A 27,289-nucleotide genomic window follows, 5' to 3' on the forward strand; every position below is an offset into this window, starting at 1 on the left:
CAGAGATCCTAGTACATTGCTTTTAAGTAAGACTGTCAGATTACAGCCTTTAACCCTAGTTTATTCCTCTGTATGCAGTGTGCTGCAACTTTCACAGGACACACAGCAAAGTCACAAAGAGTGTCTACAAGTAGTTCTGCAGAAGCTGACGCCAACACAGGAGTTCCTGAGCCCAGCTGTTAGCAGGGATGGTGCTGAGAGGTCTTTGGAGAGATCTTATGATTAGGAATCTCACAGTTGTCAGCTATCCTGCCCAGAGCTGGCTTGATATGATCCCATTGCATTCATCTGTCCAGGTCACCTTTTGATGGATGGTTTGTTTACCCAAATACTCTTTCTTTTAGAGTTACTTTTCTGTCAAAACAAGGAAGCACCTGAGTTGTCATCTCAGAACCTATGCTATACTTGCACTTTTTCACTTGAATGCAGGTTTTAAAAATGCTCCAACCGCTACAGAGCATCCAAAACACTTTTGTCCTGTGACAGAACACATTTCTGCGCTGCAGGAGGGTTTACATTACATGACTAATCAGCTATAAGTTTCTATCCTGTGATATTTTCTTATGGACATGAGAACACAGCCATTTAAAGAAAACGAGATAAAACAGTAACAACATCCCTTACAATGTTGGTCATACTTCTTACAGATGTTATTAATTACTCTCTGTGACAGAAGAATATCTTTCTTCATGCAAAATCTCTTATAAATGTGATCTGGTGAGTCTTTTAGACATTTTTATCCTGCCTTCAGGCATTACCTTTCTACAATGTTTTGTCAAGTAAGAGGTGTGCTGTCATGACACAGAATACCATCTGACCAACAGTAAAAATAAACTGTTGTACATAGTACCTCTGTCCTGCAGATTTGCTTGAAGCACTGCATAGATTAATATAAACATCCTAAAATACATAAACAAGTTCTGAGTAAAACCTACCACATAAAATTCAAACAAATGTTAACACAGTGAGGATGAAAAAAAGATATAAGTAAACCCAAAGCCACTGTTGTTTAGGATTAAAATATTCAAATTCATTTAAGTGATGTTAGATCAATTGTTTTAATGTGAACCTTAGGTCTGGCATCTGTACACAGGTTGGAAAAGATTTTTTAACAAATAGTTTAACCACTCTCTAATTAGCCTAATCACTAAAACACTGCTTCGTATGCCTGCTAAAAGAAAAACTTGGCTTCCAAAAATCAGGTAAGAAGCTAATATAACCATCTTGTTTCCTGGAAAATTTCTGTGAAATTAAATCCTTGCTCTCTAGATACTACTGGCAATAATAATTAAATGACTATAATGCGAACTTAGACATGCAGTTTGTTTGCAGGCAGTACATTTAGACATCTACAGTCTGGTACTGAATCCCACTCCCGGATGGCTTAAGTGGTGAAAACGTAAGCATTTAGGACTCCATTTGGTTGCTTGAATACAGGTCTCTGTACCACTTGGATGCTGCAGGGTATCAATGCTTGTTGTCCTGCCTTCCATTAGAGAAAAGCACAGGCCCACCAAAAGTCCTGTACCTCATCCAACAGTTTCATGTGTAAAACCCTATGGCAACAAGTGACTATATTTAGACAACTGGATTGGTCCCTATATGTGAATAGTATGTATGAGATGAACCATAACATGGACGTTCCTCTTCTGTCCCTTGAGTGTATACTGTATTGCTGGCGAGCCCAGGCAGCAAAACAAAGCAAAAGAGTCCTGCTGTAGCTAAGTCTGAAAAATCCTAAAGTGGAGGTATGTAAGCACAGTTAATTCCAGTCTTTGTGGTGATCCTGACAAAGATATATTGTCTGGAAGGTACACTGAGTATATCTATCTCCATGAAAGGAAATCAAAGCACCAATGTCATTTCCTATCTATGACTCCCATCTTGGATAGAGAGAACTGTTCTTAACACTGAATGCAGTGTTTCCAGGTATGTTTCAGTGTTTCCATGTGTCGGTAGCTGTGGATTACGTACTAATACAAAAGCCCTTCTATTGCTGCTTGCCCTTCATGTTTTCTCTGACATTACAGGATCCCTGCTGCTGGTCCTCTCCATATATAATCCAACCTTAAGGAACTCCAATCTTAGGCCATGGAAGAGTACAGTTTCCAAAGCTGGTCTAACAATGAGAAACATTTATTTCAGAAGAGCTCTTGGGAATGGACATTAAAACATGCCTAAAATATAAATTCCAAAATGAATGATCAGCAAGGAACAACTTCAGTCATAGGGAATTTCGAAACAGAAATGTAGCAAGGAATATCTGCAGCCATGTAAGGATCTCATTGTTAAGAAGATGGGTTTTATGGCATATTTTGGAGAGGTAATAAGGATAAGGAAACATGTATGTTTTAGGTACTGGAAGTAGCTAAGAGCTTCCTCATCTTCATGGAAAAGTCCCATGAAAACCAAAGTAAGAGAACTGGAAAGAAGTTTTTTCCACAGCAAAAATCACTGTAAAAATAAAGTAGCAAATATCACTGTTTCATCTGATAATTAGTATTTTATGTTAATTCCCAGGAAGGTTGGTGTTGGATTCTTCTTTTATATCTTGACACCATTTTCAGACAAAATTTCGACATAACATAAGTGCCAAGGATTTTCTTTTTCTGTGGTGAGTTTTCTCAAGAAGAGAGTAATTTAAAAATTACTGTGCCGTCATTATTTCTTATCATGCTGGAAAATCTACTGCTTTTCATTACCTCAAGTCAAATCTCAGAGGCCATCCCCCACTCTCTAGCTATTTTACAGTGGAGAGTTTGTCTTGTTTTTGTTTCTCTGCTTTCTAAGCATGATTCTGTTTTGTCAATCTTTTAATCAGTAGCACTTTCACTTGTAGCAACATTATGGATAATGTAAATATTTCTACAGCTCTCTTTTTTCCAAGACTTACCTCCCACTGGTTGCTTTGAGTTCTCCAAATTTTCAAAGCATATAAAGCTGCTAAGATTTCCATTTTCTCATCTGGTCTTGCTTTATCTGCACTATATCCAGCACTTTGTCAGAACATGTCACTTAATGTAAAACCTGAAAGTAAAATAATAGGGTCAAGACACATGCCCCTTCATTTTAATACCTAGAATAAGGAAATGGAGGTAGAAATGTGAACATCTGGTTCTTTGTGGTCAACACAGAGAAGTAATCAACTCAAAAGGCTGAGTTACTTTCTTGATACATACTTCCTTCCATTTCCTACATAAAGTGATATAATTAGTATTTTAGATGCTGGAGTTAGAAGCCTGACTTTCATTGGAATACATCCAGGAAGAAAAAAATATATATTCTTTCAATATGAAGTTAAATGGTCACTTTAAAAACAGGAACTTCTTCTGGATGTACCTCTATTTATTTAGCATTTATTATAGTGTAAATAAAGCAATTGTGCTTCAGTGAGGCTGGGGTAGCTAGTGCGATTAGTGTCAAGCCTTGAATTTCAAGGTAAGATCTTAATATATTTGAAAAAAATGCCATATGTTAAAAAAATTAAATAATGCATCTTTTCCTAAGAACATTAATAACTTCAATACAAAATATGGACACATTTATTGTCTGGTTCTCTCTCTTACAAATCCTGGAATAGATAATTTATGTTTTTAATGTACCAAATTCTGGTAAAAATGAAAACTCAACTTCCAGGAATTTTTTTTTGCAATAAAGCCAAAAAACAGAAAATCTGGTTTTCATCTCTCCTATCTGCTAATAGAGATCTGCCTCTTTATTGAGCTGTAAATTTGTAAAGCCACAAAACTCGTAAACAACATGCGACCCATTTATATGTGTTTGGGAATGTAATAAGTCTGAGTGTGAGTACAAGCAGTACACATACTTCCAGGAGTCAGAAGTAAACAATTTGCTAGCAGAAGCCATGGAAGAATGCACTTATGTATTGGTGAGGGTCAGCAATAAGTGATGACAAATAGACAGTTAAGGATACAAATCATAATTGGGCAGAGCACTGAAACTGAGAACATGATGGAATTAAAAAACTGAGGATAAATGTCTTACTGTTACTTAATTGGAATGATGGGTTCCTTCTCTGTTGCCTATCATCACTTTATTTCTGCACAAATTCCAGTGGCTTCTTGATTAGCTTCAGTCCATTGCATTTACTTTCCTCTGTCTAGAGTAACTTAGCAATCATGGTGTCTCACACATAAAATGTTTATTATACATACAGTATAAGTACTACAAAGTGAATACATGTACAAAAACCAGCACAAGTTTATCTTCCAGTCTCATGTCCAATCTCTGTTTCCAAAGCTGCCCGTGAATACAAGTGACACTGAATCGCTTGTGTTCAATGTATAAAATTGCTTTCTATAGTTGTCACCAGAAACACAAGCAACATTTTGATAAAATGAACATTTAAGCAACAAAACTGTATTTTAATGCCATTAATATGAAAGCCAGCTTTACACTGGCAGGTTGTTGTGGTTTGACCCTGCAGGCAGCTCAGTACCACACACTTGCTTGTACCATCTCCCCCTTCCAGTGGGATGGGTGAGAGAATTGAAAAAAAAAAAATGTGGAACTTGTGAGTTGAGATAAAACAGGGAAACTATCCTGAGTAAAGATCTCAGTAAGAGACAAATTGCCTCAAAGAGAAACATCTTTCCTCATTGAATATGGTGAAAAAACAAGTGACTAACTTAGAGGAGATACCGAACTTTTGTTGGCAAAAGTTAGATTTAGAAAATCTTATCTTTAGAGATTATATTTTGGGAAGAAATAATATTTGTGTTCCAGAAATGGAGAAGTACATGTGTCAGAGAGACACTGGCCCATTTCTAATGACACTGAAGGCAGGGGGAAGGCAGTGGGCCCTAGAAGGAGTACCCTATGTATATGACATGGTTGTTCCCTACAGGTTGCTTCACTTGACCAGTTTCTCTCTCCTTAAATCATGTGATCAAATAGCCAAACCATCTTTCTTGTTTTGTTACCCATTTGCAATATATTAGGCTTTTAGTATGACTGAACTGTGAATACACATAGGAGCAGACATATACAGTAGGCATTTCAAATCAAACAAAAGAGGACAAGCAAATTTCATTTTAATGCAGTAAGATAAGCTGATGGCAACACCTTCTCATAGTGAGTTTGTGCCATAGTGCTGTTCAGATGTCACTGCTGGTGACTGCTAAAACCCCTTGGCACTTCTGAAAAGGTAAACTGGCTGCCTTGGAAAATCAACCCATTGAGTCAGTGATTCATACCAGTTCTGGAGAACTGAATGAGCTAAGAATTACAAAAAACTTGCACCAAATCTAAGTCACCTACACAACAAAAAAGGAAAGAGAAGTGGGATGAGGAAGAAAAGAGGGCTGCATGAGGCTTTTACCCTTTCTAAGTAAATCTCTTTTTCAGTGGAAAGGAATACAGTACACTGGATGGACTAGCAGAGTGCTTTGCTGTAAAACAAAAATGTGAGGATGCAAGAAAACTCGTACCCAAACAATTCTACAGTCACTGTAAAATTGTTTGTGATAGACAGTAAAGATACAGCTGGAATTAAAAAACAAGTTCCCTTTAACATAGTGCAGTAAACACTCTCCAAAAACAATGAGTTGACAGGAGGTCAGACAAGCTTTTATAAAGATTAAAAGCAAAGCTGAACAAGTCACCTTTCCTGTAGTTCCTAAAAGTGGAAATAAGGAATTGCATTCTACAGTGTTTCTACTTCTGCATGCCCCTTGCTGGTGTTCAGTATAGAGAAGCACTTGTAAGGTGCACTAAAAGATGCGGTTACTTTGGCCACTACTGCTCAGGACAGAATCTGCTCCATTATAGCCAACTGAGTTGTGCATATATTATTTTCAGAACAATACAGTTCATGCAACTCAGATGTCCGAGAAGCTACTCCTTTTCCTAAAGGAAAAGTGAATTATTTCAGTGAGGATGAAATGTTTGCAGAAATACATTAAGGCAAATGTTACCATGAGCAGAACTATGGGGATTGGTGGAATACCACACTCACAGAAACCCTACGGCTTTCATTTTCCCTACACTAGTTTACTTATCCAAAAGAGGAAGGAGATAGGATTGTAAGCATTAGGTGGTAAAATATCCTATTATCTCAGAATGAGAACTTTCAGAGTTGTCAGTGTTTATTCTCCCTCCCATCCTCTGGGCAAACAAAATGCAGTATGGTTTACCAGTGTCCTGGGGAGTGTGTGTCATACACAAAGCTTTAAAAGTTCCTGTTTATTCTGAGTAGACATTTGAGATCCCAGGATACAGAATCATAGAACTAGGCCTTTTTTTTCTTTTATACTTTGCCAACTACAGGCTGCTCACTCTTCTGTAGCAGCACACACGCGTTTATATCAGCTTTGAGATATTTGAAAGTGACACTACATAAATGTAGGTTATAGTGAAAATAATGAAGTTTAAAATCATGTATTTTATGACTGTAAATGATGACAGCCACCTACCTAAGACACTGAAGTTGTCTAATGAGCAAATCAATTCCAATTCAAGTACCTAGATGGATAGCTGCTTGTATTTTTGAGAACATAATGATTATCATTTGCAGTTCTAGTAGTATTGCTAGTAAAAAAAGAAAATACAAATCTTTGCAATATTACTGAGTCATGCATCAGTGTGACAAGTCCTGTTTATCTTAACTTTCTGGAGCTTTAAACATGAAATCTAAGAGGGAGGAAGCAGGAAGACAATTTAGCGGTCAAGAATAGCTGGTGTGAAAGGAAGGGAGGGAGCTTTCCCCTGGAGCTGTGAAAAGATAACTTGCAAACTCTTGTTCTTTCTTTCAAAAAGCACTTAAAATCAGGGATGGTGATTTACTGAATACTCAAGTTCTGGTACTTAAGTGAAATTATTTATGCTGATAAAATGTGTTTTTTTTTTTTTAACTTTATTTTATTTTTACTTTCAGAATAACAATAATCTGCTTTTGGTCCCATTTGTTTTTCCTTAGGAACAGGTTCCAAAAAAAAGACCAGTAAGATTGTAGGTGACATGTGCATGCATTCAGAGTATATAACTATAATTTGTGGTAAATTTTCTGTAACGGTTTTAAAAGCTATATTCTATAGTTCACAAAAGCATAAAAGGATAAGTTCAAACCTCTTGGTATTCAAGTAAAAAAAGTTCTGAGTTTTAAAGTGGTTTTAGAAATGGTCTTTTTAAAATATTTATATTTCTTTCAGGGAATCAGGAAGATCCTCCAGTGTTTTAGATAGCTATAGAAATGACTCCTTTTAGCTTTTTTTGTGTTCAATAAAAGTAACTGGGAACAAAATAGACCCAGCTGTGCTGGGGTCTACATACACACGGTGACACATTTTTCCCCTATCATGTAACTAGGAGCATCAACTGCACAAAGTGGTGCTAGTGTGAGAAAAAAAATATGGAGGTGCTACATTCCTTCTCATCTTTGCTTGATTACAAGGATTAAGACTGTATAACTCTGCAGTCTTGCCACCCAGAAGTAGAGTGGAGATTTAGAGCCATATGCATTCATATGCACAGAAATGATGAGAGCTGCTCGTGGCATCTTTTCTCCATTATAGTAATGAAATTACACACTGCTGTTGCACTTCTACTCCAAAATTTATTTTCACGGTTCAAAGTGCAGCCAATACGTGATGACGCCAATTGATATTTGCAAAAGCAAATTTTTAGATCTGTGAGAAAATTGTTCTATGGTTACTTTCAGTGCTGGAAAAGCCATGTGCTAGTAAAGAACAAACGTCTGAACATTTCTTGAGAACTGGATTTTGATCCACAAAGAGGCCCTGAGGTAGACACTGTGTGATGGCAGCCTCTGCTGTGAATGCGGCTGTTCCAGAAGGCAGAGTCTTGGCACGAGCCTGGAAGTCATGAGGCCTGCATGAGACTTGGACAAAGCCATCCGTACCTCTGAATTCTTTTGTGAAATGGCAAGAACTACAGCTGTTCACTCTCCAATGACTGCTAAAAAGTTTAACTAATCACTGTTAATAAAGCACACTGAGGATCTCTCACAGCATGGGTATTTGGTTCTCTGGGGCAGAACAACATGCAAACCAGGAAATCTCAATTCCTGATTCCATCTTAGGAAATTACATTTTATTTTAGGATCACTAAGAAACTTGGAACCAGATCTTCAGAACAGCAACTTCAGTGACATCTACTGAACCAAGTGGATCTATCTCAGTGAAAGGTAGGGCCCTCAGTTCTTAAGAAGTAGCTTAAAAAAAAAATTAATGTGAGCTCTTTGGCTTGGTCAAGATTTAGAATCATGGAATCAGTAAGACCAGAAAAGACCACTAAATCACCTAGGCCAACCATCAGCCCATCACCACCATGCCCACGAACCATGTCCCTCAGTGCCACAGCTCCATGTTTCTTGAACACTTCTAGTGACAGTGGCTCTGCCTCCTCTCTGGGCAGTCTGTTCCAGTACCTCAACACTCTTTCTGAGAATTTTTTCTTAGTATCCAACCTAGAACAGCCTGTGCAGGGAATGCTATTAAGTGCTTCTTAATTAAATAGAACTTGTACTTAATGTTAGGCATGTATTCCCATGCTTTCCAAAATATGAGTGATATCACTGTTGTTTAAGGGCTCTCTCTGCCAGATTCCACCACAACTGTTATTAAAAGTATCAGATAGACAGGACTGTTTCTGAAGTTTAGAATCAGGACTTCACGTCCCTTGTGTGCAGTAAACCAATATCTGTTCAACGTTCATTTCACAAAGTACAGGCTCTCCAAACTATTTTTGCAACCGTATTTTCACAGTGTTCATTTCCTTGGCATCTGGAGAGATTAAATAGCTTTGCTCATCTGCAGCAAAAGCAATACTGTTTCTGCCAATATCTAAGAATGAGAGCTGAAAGAGTATTCAAAATACATCTTGAATAAATGTTCAAAAACATGTCCTTAGGGTAGTTTCCTGTGTTACTGGCAAACCTACTTTGTGTGTATGTGATAAAATGAACTATGAAAGTTTAATATTGCAAAGAGTGTTTGATGATGCTTAGGACATGGCATAAGACATACTCTGAGCAATTCCCTATGGTCCTAGCTTATCATTTCTTGTCACTGAAAAAATCCAGTCAAACTTATCGAGCTGGGCATCCACTTGGTTCATCCTTCAGGTACCTGGTACCTGCAGTTAATTTCCCTACTTTTGCCTCTTAGCTTTCTTGGTAAGCGTGAGCATTTTTATTAACTTTTCTTTATTACTAGTATGAGATACAAACCCCCTTGAACTATTTTTCCTAAATGATCGAGTTCGTATTGAATGACTTTCATGCTACTCAAGTGAGAAGCACTTATGTTTCTACCAGTGGGGAGTATTATTAGCAAAGGAAGACTTAATCAGGGAAGTGTTTTTATACCTCTCTTTCTCCTTCACTTCAAACCACGATTAGATGAATTCCTAAAGACTCAGATAAATATAGAGGTGAATAGTGAGGTGGGTGAGTAAACTTGTAGAAAACAGGAAAGATTTTAATCAGCATGGAGTGACGAAAGCTAAGAAAATCAAAGCCAGTCCAACCAAGCTGAATGAACAAAATCAGAGTAGTATTCATGCTTTAAATACAGCTAAATCCATATCAAGTGCTATCAGATGAGCAAGAAGACTCTGTTTTCAGAGATGTCCTTCCACAACCACTTTCTACTTCTATTTGTGAAACTTCTGCTTTTCAGAAACTGAAAGTTTCATGATGTCCTAACTGTGCCTGGTGCTGGTAATGCCAGGATCACCAAGAACAAAATGAAAACATTCCAGTTCTTTCAGCTGTTGAAACACTTAACTACCATTTTGGCTGACATTCAGCTCTGTTCAGAAAAGAGAACTGGGACCATGTTAGATGACAACCCAGTGGTCAGCAATGGGTCAAGCACTTCAGGCTGATTTGGATCCAGAGGTGATTTTGCATCACTTCACCACGCAGTAAAATGGTCCCTGTTTTCTTTCAGGATGAAGAAGCCACAGATTTTTTTTATTTATTTATTTTTTAAACCTAGAAACACTCCAAAACCAATGCAAACCAAATGCCTATGAAAACTAAGCGCATCTTTTTTAAAACCTTACTCTGTAAAATTATTTCCAAAATATTTATAGATGAATATATTCATCCTTGGCTATTACATTCCAGTATTCATCTGAAGAGCAATAGGAAGCAACATGTTCATCTGTCATACAGCTTTAAGTATAGCAACAAAACATTGAAACATTTAATGCTAGAGTTTAAGATTACTTATTTTCACTTCCTTCTCCTGGTCGTATTTTGAAAGAATAATGACTCCTGTAAGCTATGTCCAGAACAAAACTGGACTGAAACCACACGTTCTGTCTGCTGATGGTAGTTATTAACATCTGCATAAAGGTTTGCTGTACTCATTTCATCTAAAAGCTGCAGACACATCCAGGAAAGCAGTGATCAAAAAGACTACTATGAGAGATGCTTTTCAGATCCTCCTGCAGAACATGATACCCTCTGTGATAATATAAACAGTCTGCATCTATATTTTATATGCATCTTGTACCTGCGTTTGTCATGACTGCTTTACAGTAGCATATTAAGTGATTTTTCCAAGATTATTTTTTAGATCTAGAATCATTAAAAAGAATTGTAGGCATTTAAAGTGCATGGCAGTCTCTGTATGCAGTAACTGCTTAATGTAAGACATAGAAGTAGTCCCAGAAGAAAACCAAAACAAACCAGAAACCAAAACCAAACCAAGAGTAAACGCCCCACCAATACAGTGGCTCCTTTCCCTTAACTGCTGCAAATTGTTGCAAGTTATGCAGCTTAATGCTCTTGCTCTTTCCCAAAGTTTTTAGTAGTCTCTTCTGCTCCATTTATCATAGAATAACAGAATGGATTGGGTTGATGCATATTGCATCTGCTGTAAGTTAGAATCACAGAACTATAGAATCATAGAAAATTTGGGTTGGAAGAGACTTTAAAGATCATCTAATTCCAACATGGGAAGAGTTGCCACCTACCAGATCAGGCTGCCCAAGGCCCCATCCAACCTGGCCTTGAATGCCTCCAGGGAAGGGACATCCACATCTTCTCTGGGCAATCTGTTCCTATACCTCACCACCCTCTTTGTAAAGAATTTCCTCCTGATATCTAATCTAAATCTCTCTTCTTATAGTGTAAAACGGTTCTCTCTTGTCCTGTCACTATCAGACCATGTAAAAAGTCACTCTCCATGCTGTTAATAAGCTCTCTTTAAATAGCGGAAGGCCACAATGAGTTCTCCCCAGAGCCTTTTCTTCTCCAAGTTGAACAAGCCCATCTCCCTTAGTCTGTTTTCATAGGAGGGGTGATCCAGCCCTCTGATCATCTTTGTGACCCTCCTCTGGACCCTCTCCAACAGCTCCAGCAGTTCCATGATTTCTTGTGCTGGGAGTCCCAAGCCTGGATGCAGTACCCCAGATGAGGCCTCACAAGAGCAGAGCAGAGAGGGACAATCACATCCCTTGCCCTGCTGGCCACCTCTCTTTTGATGCAGCCCAGGATACAGCTGGCCTTCTGGGCTGCAAGCAGACACTGTTGGCTCATGTCAGCTTCCCATCCACCAGAACCCTCAAGTCCTTCACTGTAGGGCTGCTCTCAATGCGTTCTTCTCCCGCTCTGCACTTAGCCATCTTGAAACTCATTAGGTTCGCATGGGCTCACTCTTCAAGCTTGTTCACATCTCTCTGTGCGGCTTCCCTTCCTACTGTCACATCAATTGCACCACTTAGCTTAGTGTCATCTAAATATTTGGTGATGATACACTCAGCCGCATTGTCTATGTCATTGATAAAGATGTTGAAGAGCACCAGTCCTAAGACGGACTCCTGAGGGACACCACTCGTCACTGGCCTCCACCTGTACATAGAGCCATTGACAACAATGCTCTGGTTGTGACCATCTAACCAATTTTTTATCCGCTGAATAGTCAGCTCTTCAAACCTCTCAAATTTAGAGATAAAAGTGTGGTTTGGGACCATATTAAATGCTTTGCACAAGTCCAGCTAGTCCATCAGTTGCTCTTCTTTTGTCCAGTGATACCATCCCTCCTTCGTAGAAGGCCACCTGATTGGGCAGTCATGATGTGCCCTTGTTAAAGCCATGTTGATTGTCTCATATCACCTCACTGTCTTGCAGTTTAAGAGGAGAAGTTGAGGGATCCTAGGAGCAATGATTCTCCTTTGGGATACAAGCTATGAGATCCTACAGGCCAGGTGTAGCACTTCTTCAGGAAGCATTAAAACCATCAACAGTTATATAAAGGGCTGCTATTTTGCAGGCTAAAATGGCTGAGTCCTGTTCATTTCCTACAGGGTATTTCTCTTCTGCTAAAAAAAGAAACAGGAATTTAAATTAAGCAGCGGGCCCACAAGTCATTCACAGTATTTAAATGTTAATTCATACCTTGGCTTCTGTTCAGACTGATAACATGAAGAGGTAACTCTCTTCAAGATACATTTTGTTCCAGAGGAAGCTACCCCTCAGTTGTGTAGCCAAGAAACACGCTGAGTCATTTGGCTTCGAGGTCAGAGATTGGCTCATGATCCCTCTTTAATTAGCAGCATAAACATTGCTTCAAAGAACATATGTGGGTGTCAGACCTCATTAGGGGATTTGTGGTTCTGACTCCCAAGTGAGCAGAGTCAGCTCTGTTATAGCCTTAATGCAGGCACCTACAGTCTAGAAAAGGGAAGGATTTAATTAGCTAGCCCTAATGGAAACACTCCTCTGAGGTGTCTCTCTCTCCCTTAGCAATTAGTATGCTTCCTTATTTTACTCAAGATTTTGGATTACCTCCTACGGGGACAGGAACACCAAAAGCAGGCAGGACATTTCCAATTTGTAGGCACCCACCTCCCCTATCGGATGTGCACTACACTCTACACTCTATGGATAGCTTTCTTTTCTGTTTTTTGTTTCGTTTTGTTTTGTTTTCACCAAGCTTAGAACTAGAATCTCTGCTCATGCAGTCTCTGATGCAAATTTAGATGAAAACCAGAAGCTTCCTGGTTGGAACTGCTTAGAAGTGGTTAAGAGATGAGGAAGAACAGAAGCTTAGTACATAGTAGGAAAAATAATGTCCCAAGATTTTAAAACATCAAATAGTATCATGATATTCCTATTCTTTTGCTGTTTTTTTGAGTCAGAGTAGATGCCATCAATCCTGTTCTTACTTCCACCTTTCAAGGCATCCACGCCAACTGAGAGCTGACCACAGTTGTACAGTAGCTGACTTTCACAGTCCTTGCTCTCAGAACTAATGCTTCAAGGTCAGCTTCTATGGTAAATCCAAAAAAGAGGACGCCAAAGAAAATTGCCAGATGTATTAACCTTTACAAGTACGTACAATCTAAAACCCAAACTCCTCTCTGGAAGTACACACAGTTTTATGTTATTTTTTCCTTGTTTTTTCAGACACTAAACCCTTCAAGGTAGGGACTTATTCTTGATTTATCTAATTTTATCTCCTTACTAATGACATGTGCATAGCAGCTGAGCAACAGGCGTGATTCTGCAGTACAGAATTTCAGAGAATAATTTTATTTACAGTCATTGGAGGACAACATACAAAAATACTGAAGTGTCTGGTTTCTGATGGAAAGAGTTAACAATTAACAATATATACCTTCACAATAGTACGTGTCTTAGCCCAGATCATCTGGCTCATTAGTATCCTTGAGGACCACTATAATATAATGAGCTAATACAATACAATGAATATAATGATAACATGTGGTGAACCCCAGCACTCTCAGTTTTCTCCCATCCTCTCTCCTCTTCTAAATGTTGAATACTGGCACACACTAGTGGACGCTACGGACACCATCTTTTTCTTATTCTAGACAAATATATTCTGCTACCTGTATTCTGGTCATACATACATCAGCTTGACTTTGGAACATCCTAGGAAAATCCATTGTCCTTTGGGATAAGAATCAGTGTGTATGAGATAAGGATGGGATATATGATAGCTTTTACAGCACTTCTATGGTCTCTGGAGATCTTTTAAGATAGCTCTCTGGTTACAGCTCAAAGGAAAATGTATAGGGCCAATAGACTAGCTTACAGTTGTCACTTTTATATGAAAAAGAACAAAATGAAAAAATTAAACCATCTTGAAAATGGTTTTTGAAGTAAAAAGATATCAAATTCCTGTCTTGTTCATAACAATTCTCATCACACAGGGAATGTTTTTATTCTTCCCCCTGTGCAAAATTATTTTGGCAGCTAGAAGGTTGCTATGGGATATAAAAAGGACATTTATTCTCAAAAACAAGCACATAACCCAATAACATAAAAGACATGAAGGGCTTGCAAGGGAGAGAGAAAAAGGAAAGGGGTGCTTTAAACACCCTTCCTTGTGCTAGGATTTGAAACTACTGACAAAAATGCAGTCTGGGCAAAGGACAGATCAGTTATTGCTATGGAAACCTCCTTGTCTTCAAACAAGTGCTCTTGCCATCAACTGACTTCATTTTAATTCTCTTTCTCACCTTTCCTCACTCTTCTGTTTGACCTATTTTGTTGCACAACATGAAGATGCAAAATCTTCTTCAGCTCACAAAATAAAGAACTACACTTCAGAAGCAGCACACAGTTATTTCCTTATGGATACCTGAACTTGTTACAGACCCTTTGTTCTTTACATAATTTCATTGCTTACACAAGATAACACCAGCTCCACAGTAGATATGAGTAGATCATATGGAAAAGTGCCTTCAAATTTTAATTAGGAAGTTCTTTTATTCTACTGCTTCTCTTCATTGCTAATGATTATCTGTGCTCATTAGCATCAGAAATTACTATCTGCTTCACTGTAGTTCCTGTAAGACTTAAACAGTAATTCTGTTGTGCTAGACTGTATGAGTACATGGTTAAGTTGAAGCTGTTTGATTAAGCAAAGATGTTTGGTTAAGCAGGGAAAAGAACACAGGTTTTCTGATCCCCAGTTTACCCCACTGACTGTTTACTCATGTCTCAGCATCAGTTCTGCTATGTTCCTCCAGCTGGAACAACTTTATTCATACGACAAGGTGCACAAACAGAGTTCAGGCAATACACTTGCTGAGATTGCCAGCTGCTTCAGACAAGGCTTTTTGTTGTTATTGCATGAAGTCCAACTTGCTTCCAGCACACAGACACTGCCATAATACAGACAACTAATTCCGTTGCACAAGCGTGGGCATGTACCGCAGGTTTTCCAGTGGTATTGAGGTTTTTATGAAAGACATTCATTTCCACTGCTCTGTGATTTTGTCGGCAGGCTACCACATGCCACGAAACAGCTTTTCATGTATTTTCTTTTTCTCCCAGAGGAAAAAAATAAAAGCATTTCACAACAAACTTATCTGCTTTGTGGAACTAGGGAAAGGTTTCAGAATGGAGGACAAAGTGGCAGTTTACTGATTCACAAAGGATTAAAGGGATATACAGGAGATGTGCTTTATAAGTTTTTTCTCAAGGAGATGGTCTGCTTTTATGTAAACGGCCTTTCATCTTATCATATATTGTTCACAGCGAGGATATAAAGTAGACAGGATATTGAGTGAGGCTGCAAAATGATGCAGAAGGAAACGCGGCTCTTTTCAGCGGTTTATGCTCTTAAACACTGTTGAAATGTTTCAACTTTTCCACTTCTCCATTTCTTTCTTGGAAGTTTGCTTGTGCTTATATAAACATGACAAGCACCTGTGATTTATATTTTGAAGAAAGGCATGAAGTTGAGCAAACTGTTGGTTTAGTCTGTAAGAAGGCTGTAAGCCTACTCCTTGGGATACTGATGAGACTTGCTGTGGTGGAGTCCTCCATCACATAAATGCTCCTTGGGTGTAATTTCATAGTGTATTTTATACTTAATGGGGACTTTTATGAATGCCTAAGTCTTTTTATTAAAATATACACTCGTTATACACTTTCTATTAAAATACACACTCAATTCTATATAAAGCAATTAAGTGCCAGGGAAACCTATCACTCCAATTGTCTGGAATACCTTGTCTCTTATATGGCATTTTTCTTCCTGTTTACTTTGGAAAAAATACCATCGACAAAGCATTATTCTTAACAGAATGTCCTGTGCATTGAGTTTGGAATTCCACAAAAATACACAATACTCCTGTCCAGAGAATTAATTTTATTTCAAACTATTTTCTCTCAATGCCATCATATAAACTGCTTTCTGTAATTGACTGAAAGCTAGTGCTCTGTGAAATCAGAATAATGAAACCTCAATTTAAACAGGACTTAATAAGAAAAGAGATTGTATCAGGGAGATACAATTTGTGCAGCATCTAATTTCAGAGGTGTTAGCAGTCTCACAGTTTGAGGCAGAAGCAATGGGATCTGCAAGCACTCAGTACATGAGAAAAACATGCCCATATCGTTAGTCTGTGAATAATTACATTTGGCTCTTCATCAAAGAGCATCACTCAGTAGTTTGCTTACAAACCGTAGGCCTGATAACAAAGCCACAGATTTGCTATTGGCTATCAGCTGCCAGGCTGATAGTACAGAGCTGGGTATGGCAGATCCATGACCTCCTACTCAACCTCAGATCTCTGTCTGCATGAGATTGTATCCAAAGTAATAAGGTGTCTTGAGAAGCAAGATAAGCTCTGCTAACACACAGCATAGCTTCTGGATCAGACTTCACTTACAGCAACCAGATCAGAGCATACCTGAAAGGGTTCAAGCCCATCTGCACCCACCCAAGTAGCTGCAGCTGTAAATCAAGTGGGATGGGGACCATCACTGCTATTGCGTTCCTTTTATAGAGAAGGAAGCAGGCTTGCATACCGTGATTTCTGATCCAGCCAGCAATGCAGCAGCATCATTTTGTCTGATTTTTTTTCCCCTCTCTTATGTATACAAAAATCCTTCCTGTTGTGTATGTATACATAATCAGAGTTGCATAACCCATTCCAGTCAGTGACCACCTAGAAAAAGAGGGATTAAATCAAAACACATTTTTATGATTTCTTTGGCTTAAAAAACCCACACTTTTTCTAAATTACTTTTCTTTCTGAGTTCTTGAACTTTCACTTCTATTACTGCTTTACATTTTAAAGGAGCTGAATGGAGTATTAGCAGCATTATGGAAAAAAAAAGGTTATACACTGATGTTGGAATTGGAATACCTGCTTTAGAAGCACCATAAGGAAGTCTTCTAAACAGGTCAACAGTCACTAAGCATTTTTCTAAAAACAAATTCGACATTTTTATTGGCTTAGTGAAATTCACATTTGGAAAGTAAAGAACACTTACTCAGATGCTAGAACGGGTGGAGTCACCAACCCTGGAGGTATTCAAGGAACATTTAGATACTGTGTTGAGGGACATGGTTTAGCGAGAACTATTGGTGATAGGCAGATGGTTGGACTGGATGATTTTGGAGGTCTTTTCCAACCTTGCTGATTCTATGATTCTACAAAGGTATCCAGAAATGAAGATATCATAACTTCCTGTAGGGAGGGTTGAAAAGCACATTGGTAAAAACATACTGGTGTATTTTCTGTTATAGCAAAAAAAACTGGTTCATAATATTCCAGTTTATGTGTATTGTAGCTGACATTCACATTATGTTTGCTGCTGCTTCTACAATTGAAAAGCTCAGTCTTGAATATAGGCTTGCTCAGAAACATCTGTGTGCAGTCCGCAAAGCACAAAGGTTGGACAGATTGCTGGAGTTCAGTCTGGGAATATTGCTGCAGGCTTATTCATGCTACAGGTCTGGCCAAACAGACAAAGAAGTAATATTTTGTTGTTGCAGGGGAACACATAAATCTGAGGTACAAGGAATGAGTGAAGTGAAAAGAATCACAAAAGGAATATTATTTTCATTTTTTAACAAGAAAAAAATATTATTTTTGTTCTTTTAACTCAAAAAAAAAATCATGACAAAAATTTAAAGCAAATGTACAAGCATAGGGAAAGAGCTCGACATAGCAGAAAGATCATGTCTGACATGGCAAAACATTATCCTTTAGTTATGCTCACAGAACAAAAACAATGTGCTTCAGTATCATCATTTGATTAGATTCTAATATCAAATCCTTCGTTCAAGCACTCCAGCTTACCAAGCAGCTCTCTGGTACTGACACATAGCTTAGTGGACCACGATAGCTATGTATCTGGGTAACACGTGCAGTAGGCACTGCGCTCCTGGGAAGAAATGGGACTGTTGTGTTGGCCAAATCCACTCTGTACATAGGAGACACAAGTTTTTTTCTGCACAGCCACAAGATCAATGCATGTGTCTCAGCCAGTCTCGAATGTCCAGCCCCTCTGTGTAAACAGTTCTGCATCTCCGGATAGCTAGGACAGTAATGGCAAGGACAGCATTACTTCCATATTTTTTCCTTGTTTTGTCACATTTCTCTTCAGGCAAGAGTAACTTTATGGTCTGTGCATATTATTTACTGTCTGTCTACCTGTGGTTTCAATTTTGATATGTACACCTGGGAACTGTGCACATTTCTTTTGACTGCGTTTCCATCTCTAAAAATCAAGATGAATGATGAATACAAAAGATTAATGTTACATATGTTCCGTAGATAAAAAACGGCTTTGTATCTCTACAGCAAGTTCAAGCATTCATTGTCCAAACTTCTTGACATGGTTCAGAGAGCCCAATTTATACTTCTGTCCATCTCTTCATATGAACCAGTGAAGGATAAGACAAACAGTTGCTTTCATATGCATGTATTTATGCATGCCATCATTTCATACTCTGCTCGAGGTAATGCATAAATTACGAAATGTGTTTAGCCCTACTTTAAAAAACAAAATAAGTAAGAATTCACTATTCTTCCCCCCAGATCTAGGTTCGTATATTCTTTGTTACTGTACTTACAGATATCAGAAAAAATATTAAGTTCTTGTCTCAACTATCTGACCTATTCGCATTCATAAACATTAGTCCAGGTTCTTCCACTGAGAAATAAAAACCACAAAAGTCAGGGACTCATTCAAAAAGGCAAATCTGGGCACTGTAGTGCCTACAGCACAAAATGAGATCAGCACAAGCATACAGATGAGTGGTTGAGGACAGACTTTCCCCAGTAAAGCAAGCAAGAATTAAATCTGACCCAGAAACCATATAGTAGTTTTCAGCTAATGCTGTTCTCAGAGTACATTGCCTCACCACTTAATATGCTCAGACTATTAAAACTTATTATGTAGAACAGAGAATGTGCAGAGAAATTGGCATTTATGATCTCAGACATATTGGGAAGCCACATAATCAAAAGATGGCTAGTATCTGAAAAAATGTATGAAATGACATTTCAATCACGTACAGTTCTACTGTTCATAAAATGTCAGCTAGAATAGGTTTCACACCAAGACTTCAAAACTTCTGACCTTCCTCCACTCAAGATGCTTAAAACATGCTACTGCAATGAGAGTGGCACCAGTGTGTGAACTTCTTGGTATTGCCAAGCATTCAGCAGAGAAGTCACAAATATGCCTACTGACAGCGATCAAGAATGCTGACAGGAGAAGTAATTCAATCTTATTCATTTCCTTATTTTTATCCAGAGTTTCCTAATTGATAAATCGTGCCTGAGAATTAAACACAGCAAATGTGTTTTTAAGAGATAGTGTGTCTTACTCCCTAACTATTTTTCCTGATGAAATCTTACATGCTGTTCATAGTGAATGTTTAATTGGTGTTTTCCATATGAAAATGTTCATTTTTAGAATTTGTGTTAGCACACAGGCATTTTAGTGTTGGGCCTAAGATCTCGCTGGGCTTCATGCTATACAAGCACAATGGGAAATGTCTTCAACCTACAACAACTTGCAGTCTGGGTATAGCAAAAATGCATATCAGAAAAAGGAAATATGGTGAGACAGCATTGGTTAATGGGCTCAAGAGCAGTCAGAAGACATAGGTTAACCACTGTCCTGTTTTCAGCGGTACTGTAGAAAAGAAAAGCCCTTAAGGAAGGATTTGATGGTGAATAAAAATGATGTCCCTCCTATTTATGGGGAATTTCCCCCTCAGTGATGGACTACATGGAAAGAAGGCTTTTAATATTGCCTCAAGGATTTTGAGTCTGTCTCTCATAGGCAAGCTCAGGAAGTGCAGGACGGGTGAGTGGATGGTGAGATGGATTGGGAACTGGGCGAATGGCAAATCTCTGAGGGTTGTGATCAGTGGCACGGAGTCTAGCTGGAGGCCCCCCTCAGGGTTCAATACTGTGTACAGTATTGTTCAACTTAGTAATCAGTGGCTTGGATGAAGGGACAGTGTGTCTCCTCAGCAGGTTTGCTGATGCCTGATAGCCCACAGTGCTGTCCTGCCATTCAGAAGGACCATGACAGAGGGAAGAGAGGAACATCTTGAAATTCAACGAAGTCTTACAGAGTCCTGCACCTGGGCAGGAATAACCTTATGCACAAGTATAGGCCTGGAGAAGAGATGTCTCAGGGGGATCTGATCAATGCATATGAGTTTCTGAAGGGCAGGTGTCAAGAGGATGGGGCCGAGCAATAGGATGACAGGCAAAGGGCACAAAATGAAACACGGGAAATTCTGACTAAATATGAGGAAAAGACTTGTTTTGAAGGTGATGGAGCACTGACACAAGTTGCCCAGGGAGACTGTGGAGTCTTCTTCCACGGAGTTAGATACTCAAAAGCCACATGGACACAACCCTGGGTAATGTGCTCTAAAGGACTGCTTGAGCAAGGAGGTTGGTATCCAGAGATCCCTTTCAACCTCAACCATTCTGTGATTCTGTGAAGCTAAGAGATGCTTTCTTTAGAAAAGAAACAACACAGGATGAAACAACACAGATGGGAATCTACTTCAACAGTGAATGAGAAACTGTTAGTGGGATGACATAGCGTTAGTTGCTTTGAAAACTGAGTACAGCTTGCTTTTAACTAAACTGATTTCCACAGTAAGAGAGAAATCAATAGCAATAAACAAAAAGTGGTAGTAACATGGTCAAAGCAGGAAGATAGGAAAATGATCTTACAGTTTTAGTTTGGATGGATCTTTCATGCTGAAGACTGTACCAGTTAGGGCCAAATAAAAAGGTGACTTCAGGTGAGGAGATCACAGATGAATGCACCATCTCTAAGAATGGAAAAGGAAATTTGTATCTTCATTTTATCTTGCAATGCATGCAAAACTTAGACTTAGACCAGCATGTCAGGTTGTAATAAAAGTCAAAGACTGATTGGGTTATGGGGTTGAATGACTGGAGAGTTAGAGGGCTTTATCTCATAACTGAAAAGGGAAGGAAAATATCTTTGAGAAAAAGGTTTACAGTTACTTTTCAGACACCAGCTCGAGCACTGAGACCAAGACTAGTTTGGACAGAAGGAGGTAGTTTTGCATTAAAGAGTCATTTCTGGGGCTCAGCAACAAGGAGGCAAGTAGATTGCTTTCATGGGTCAAAAGAGAGGAGAACCAAAATGGGTCACAAAGAGTCCTCAAACATTCCCCTATATTCAGAAATGAAAATATATTCGGTTCCTCATGAAAAACAGCAGTTTGACTCTATTTTAAAGCTATCTGCATGGCCTTGCTGTGTTTCACATTGCCCTGGAGATTTGCCTCACACAAAATTGAATCTCCCCTGGCTCAACTTGAGGCCATTCCCTCTAGTCCTATCACTAGTTACATGGGAAAAGAGGCCTACCTCCATCTCACCACAACCTCCCTTCAGGTAGAGAGAGAGCAATAAGGTCTCTCCTGAGCATAGAATCATAGAATCAAATTCCCTCAGCTACAAGGAAACAGGAGCACCACCACAGTCTATGGTTGTAATGAGTTGATTCTGTAGATTCTTTGAGCATAGAAAAAGCCATCAAGCTGCTCACAGCTTGGGTTTCCTCCTAACTTTTGATGGCATCCAGTGTGACAGATACTTAACAAAAACACTTAAAGCAGCAAAACTAAACATTTAGTAAATCCTGATGTAATGAAATAACACAGAATCATAGAATCATCATAGAATGGCCTGGGTTGAAAAGGACCTCAAAGATCATCGAGTTTCAACCCCCCTGCTGAGTGCAGGGTCACCAACCTCTAGACCAAGCTGCCCAGAGCCACATCCAGCCTGCAGGTGACCAAAACAATTAAAAAGGGAAAAACACTGTGTTTTCTCAAAGAGTTCAATGTATCAGAAATGCTTAATTCTCCAGTTCATGACACATTTTGTGGTGTTTAATTTAAAAATGCAAATCACAAGCATTTCAGCACTTTCTTTACCATGTTGTCATTACACACGAACAACACTGGAAAGGAATTCAATCAAGAGCCTGGAAAATGGCTCAGCTTTAGTTACTGCAAAGAGAACATTTTCAAAGTGTATGCTGCCCTCTTGCGTACAACTCAGCACTGCCTCCAACATGCAGTTTGCAACCCCCCAAAAAAACTTCAGAGCAATGTGGGGCTGTGAAAATGCAGATAATGGAGAAGCAAGGATATAAACGCGGCATCATGGTTAGCTCCCAAAAGTTAGCTCTGCCTTAGCACTGCTCATGCCAGACAGAGGTGGTGAACTGAAAGCGTTTGCCTGCTTCTGCTGTAGGTTAGAATCACAGAATCACATAATGGTTTGGGTCAGAAGGTAAAGATGATGATCTCCCTTCCATGGGCAGGGACATCTTCCACTCAACTAGCTTACCCAAAGCCCCATCCAACCTGGGCTTGAACGCTTTCAGGGATGGAACATCCACATCTTTTCTGGTGTGGCTGAACACGCTGCCTGTGCCAGCGCCTCAGCACCCTCATAGCAAAGAATTTCTGACTATAATATAATACATATTCTAATATATATTCTAATATAAATCTTTCCTCTTCTAGTTTAAAAAACTTAGCCTTTGTCCTGTCACAGCACTCCCTCACAAAGAGTTCCTCCCCAGCTTTTCTGTAGGCCTCCCTTTAAGTACTGGAAGGCCACAACAAGGTGACTCCAGAGCCCTCTCTTCTCCAAGCTGAAGAAGCCCAGCTCCCTCAGTCTTTCTTCACAGAAGAGGCGCTCCAGCCTTATGAGTGTCTTTGTGGCCCTCCTCTGGAACCACTCCAACAGCGGCATGTATTTCTTGTGCTGTGGGCCTCAGGCCTGGAGGCAGGCTCTGTAACTCTCCTTGTCATGGGCAAATAATGAAGCACCACCAGATCTGGCTCTGCATCCCTGTCACAATCAGTCTGTAAGCAAAATAAACAGTTCAAGGTAACTAAGATTGTCTGAGAAATTATTGATTTCTTTAGCCAATAGTAATTTTTTCTAATTAGTTTCTTATGAACAAGATGAGTTCCATGCACACATGAAATACTTCTTTGTGCAGAGATTATATCCATGCTGGAATATTTCTTGACCCTTATCAAGAATTTTTTTTTTTTTTTAACTAAAACTGCAAAGATACTAATGCATTCCTGTACAATCAAATCATACCCTCCTAAAAGCTTTACTCACCACTAAATTCCTCTCCTTTATTTTATTTTTTCAGTTTGTCCTTTTAATAAAAACATTCTCAAGAAAATTCAGAGCTAAATCTATGACAAAAGAATGGCTTGGTAGCTTCATACACATTCTGTTTCCTACTGTGTCACATTCGCACTTGCAGAATTTGAACATTAAATTGAAAAAAGATCTTAACATCACAGTAAGTTTGTTTAAAAAATAATGCTTACCTGTCCTCTAGGCATATTATGGCTTCATGACATTTTTTTTTTTAAATCAGATGAGTTTAGTTACTAGTTGCAAAAAATGCAGCATAACACAAATGCTAAGTAATATGAACGCCAGGAGTTTAGTAGATGTCAGTTGCTAAATTCTGACAATACTTACATTGCACGCTCAAGAACAGTATTGCTGAAATAGATTCTTTATTTCTGAAACATTCCAAAACAGCAGTATACACAGTTGTAATCAAATATTAAGTCATATGCCATTATAAGAAAGCATTGATTAGTGCAATTGGATTTTGTAAAAGATCTATCAAAAAGATTTATTCACATTAAAACTCATTTTCCATAAGCAACTGTTAATAAAACATTACAATTTTAATCTTTGTAATAAAGTACTGAAAACCAAACATAGTCATAGAGATCACTGTATCTTTGTAAGTGCAGTGTGACTTATGATGCCATTTTAAATACAAAACACTGACAATAAATTAACAATTGAACAAATGGTGAAAGACCAACAAAACCATGCTGACCCTGCTGGATGGCAGTCTCCAGTGAGTGCTACTTCTTTGTGCTTTCGCAACATAAATATACTGCTTTGTATTGCCAATGGTATTATTTTGTAAGATATGTTCCTAGTGCTAAAAAAGTACATTACCCCAAAAATATTATTTATGGCACAGAAAAGTTAAATCATCTCTCTGTTGTTCAAGGTTCAGGCAAGTTTAAATGAACTCAAGTATACAAAATAAAATATACTGGAAACACTAAAAAAAATTCAAGCACATATGTAAGTTCCCCCCAAATTCAAAATAAAATACACAATGCCTTTATACTGAATAAATTATCTTAGAATTTCAGTATGGCAAAACTGCCCCAAAATCCTTAACTCCAAGTTCTTTCAAAGGAAATGCTCTAGTACTTTGCACATATATAATACTTTCTTCGGTTCTACACAATAATTCTGCCACTGTTATTCTGATGCAGCTGTTCAGGAAACTGATTAAGTGCAATATTTAGTATTTGATGAGATGTTTGTTTTTAAAAAACAGCATTGCATTGTGGATGTTTACATATTAAAATCCCAGGGGATATAATATTGCATGATGCTCCTTTCCCAAATCATTGTTACCCAGCCAGCTGGGTAATGAAATCTGCATTACTTATTTTCCATTGTTCATGGGCATCGTTCATCAATAGCAGCCATCTCTCCAGTTCCCATCCCGCATCGTGCTGAGTGATGAAAGTGGCTTTGGAGGCTGAAGAAAACTATGGAACAAATGACAGAAAAAGACAAAGGAAATCATATTTCACATGAAAGGCTGAGGTAAAAAAAATACTGCTTACTTCTATAATGACACTGGCTTTGTGGCTTGCTTGGAGACATCACTGTGGTATAATCCTGGCTCCATGCAAATGAAACTGTAAAGATCTATGGTGAAATTAAGATCTCCAGTGAGATCCCATTCCTGTTACTGGATAAAAGGTTTGCAGAAAGGAATTTATTGAATAATTCTCACATGATGCATGAGATCCCCCTAAGTGGGAAGACTTGATTCTTCAGAGCTAAGTGCCCTGAAGAAAATAAACACAAATGGAAACCTATTTTTGTCACTATGGACAACAGACGTTCCAACAGTGACAGAGAGCAGAGATGTAATGAGAAATATTCTCCAAAAAGCTGTTCTGCTCAGTGTACTCTCAAAAAAACCCAAAAGCACTATCCAAGTACTAAGGAATTAAGGCATCTTATCAACAGAAGAACTGTACCGAGTCCCGCTCCAGACTTTCTTATCCAAGAGTCATGCTTATGTATCTCCATCACTCTGCCAAATTCAGAGAGCTTTCAGTTCCTACACCACTGCCCACGCAGAGAGCTGGCAATCCTTCAGCCCCACACCCTCACACTTGGGCTCTAACTCTCACTAATGAACAAGAACTTCTTAAAAAAAACATTGTCAATCAACTTCAAAACCTTCCAGGCTTTTACTAGCAAGGTAACCGTTTCAAGTGCTATTAAAAAACAAACACACAAACAACTATCTAACCAACCTAACTTTTCAGTTCACTAGTGATGAGACAATGTTTCGGTTACACCACAATTTGCCGAAAACAAAGTGCCCCAATTCTGTAAAACTGCTTCTTAAAAAGCCAAGTCTTGAGCCTTCTTTTCTTATTTCTCTGTTTTTCCTTTAGCAGTAACTCCCATAACTTACTGACACCTTCCCTCCCTTTCAATTGCCCTTGCACAGAAGAGACATTCTGGGTTAGCTGAGACTTGCCTAGATACTGGAGACTTGTCTGGAAACTGAGACCATTGGCCGGCCCTGGTCTCAGCACTGCTCTGCTCTTTTTTGGGTGCTGTGGGACAACAGGGTTGTCACAGGTGGCTTCCAGCTCACTCTGCTCCTGCCATCATGCTCTTGGGTGAAGACAGAACATGGAGGACCGGCAAATAGGGGAAATGAGTTGGGAATGTGGATCTGTAAACCCAGTCACAGAGTGTGGACTTGGAGAGAGCTGGGGACTGGGGGATCCATTTATCAGGGAAAAAATGCTGCCTTACAATTTTTTTACACTGCTTTTGGTTGCTTTCATCTCTGATAGTAGGAGAAAATTGAGTAACATTCAGCTACGCTGATTATCTGGGCTGTAAATTATCAAAAGTACTCCCTCGTGTTTGGGTCTGTGAAGTACTGAAATTTCCTAACACAGGGACTACATAAAGTGTCAAACAATTTATTTTATGTAAAATACCAGTAACTTGGCTACACAAGAGTCTGGCTACAGATAAACAGCTTTGCTCTGAAAGAACAATTCTTCCTGAACACATGATTTATTAAAGAAAAAAAAAGATCTTTTCTACTTTCAATGAGGTTATGACTAAAAAGACTTTTATTTTACTATATACTAATAGAAGCTAGACTCTTCAACAGATAATCAGAAATACCATTCCTCAGAAATGACCATAGTGACAAAGTCAACACTGAGAAAATCTTCCTCTCATGGTTGACTTCTTTCCAAGAAAATTTCAGATGCACTTGAAGCCACACTTATTTTCCAAATGAATAAATAAAATGAAACTAGGATCTTAAAGAACTGTTGGCTGAGCTTCAATCTGTCTGTGCTTTTACAGTCCTACAAACTTGTCATTTACACAGTGCTAACACTACATATCTTCCAGCATCATTGCCAACATATCACGCTACTAAGGTATACTTGTAGATGGGAAGATATGAGTCTAGACTTCCTGGACTATAAATAGAATTGTTACCAATTTGAATCAGCTTCTATTAAAAACAGCGCTGAGAGTAGGGGGCTTTGCCCTCCTACTGAAACTTCTTAATTTTGTTTTTTCTTTAACATTGCCTGTAGTATGAAAAGTTACAAAATAGCAAGAGACTGGTCCTTGTGGCCCAGAAAGTCTCTTTCTCACATGTTGCTATGAAAGATTTAAGAGCTCTGCAGAACATGAAGTTGAGGAAAAGAAAAAGAAAAAAAAAAAGAAAAACCTTTACTATAAAGAACTCTAACAGAGAGAGTTCCAGCAGAGAGGAAAGAAGGTTGTAACAGAAACCTCATGGTACAGTCTTCATCAAAGAAGAAATCTGACAGCTCTTTATCAAAGTTTCACCACAGTTGGTCAAAACCTG

At 38.7% G+C, this 27,289-nt stretch overlaps 1 protein-coding gene across 2 annotated transcripts in view; it reads right to left on the reverse strand.

Moving 5' to 3' along the window:
* SLAIN1 (SLAIN motif family member 1) overlaps positions 23,818-27,289 on the reverse strand; it is a 51,870-nt gene continuing 48,398 nt past the window's right edge. For both annotated transcript variants that reach the window (XM_021417012.1, XM_021417003.1), the window contains one exon: positions 23,818-24,905. In XM_021417012.1, coding sequence (XP_021272687.1) covers positions 24,830-24,905 — 76 coding nt within the window. In that variant the 3' untranslated portion in view covers positions 23,818-24,829. The remainder of the gene's footprint in view (positions 24,906-27,289) is intronic.

This window comes from Numida meleagris, chromosome 1 (assembly GCF_002078875.1).
Source record: "Numida meleagris isolate 19003 breed g44 Domestic line chromosome 1, NumMel1.0, whole genome shotgun sequence".
NCBI classification, from domain to species: Eukaryota; Metazoa; Chordata; class Aves; order Galliformes; family Numididae; genus Numida; species Numida meleagris.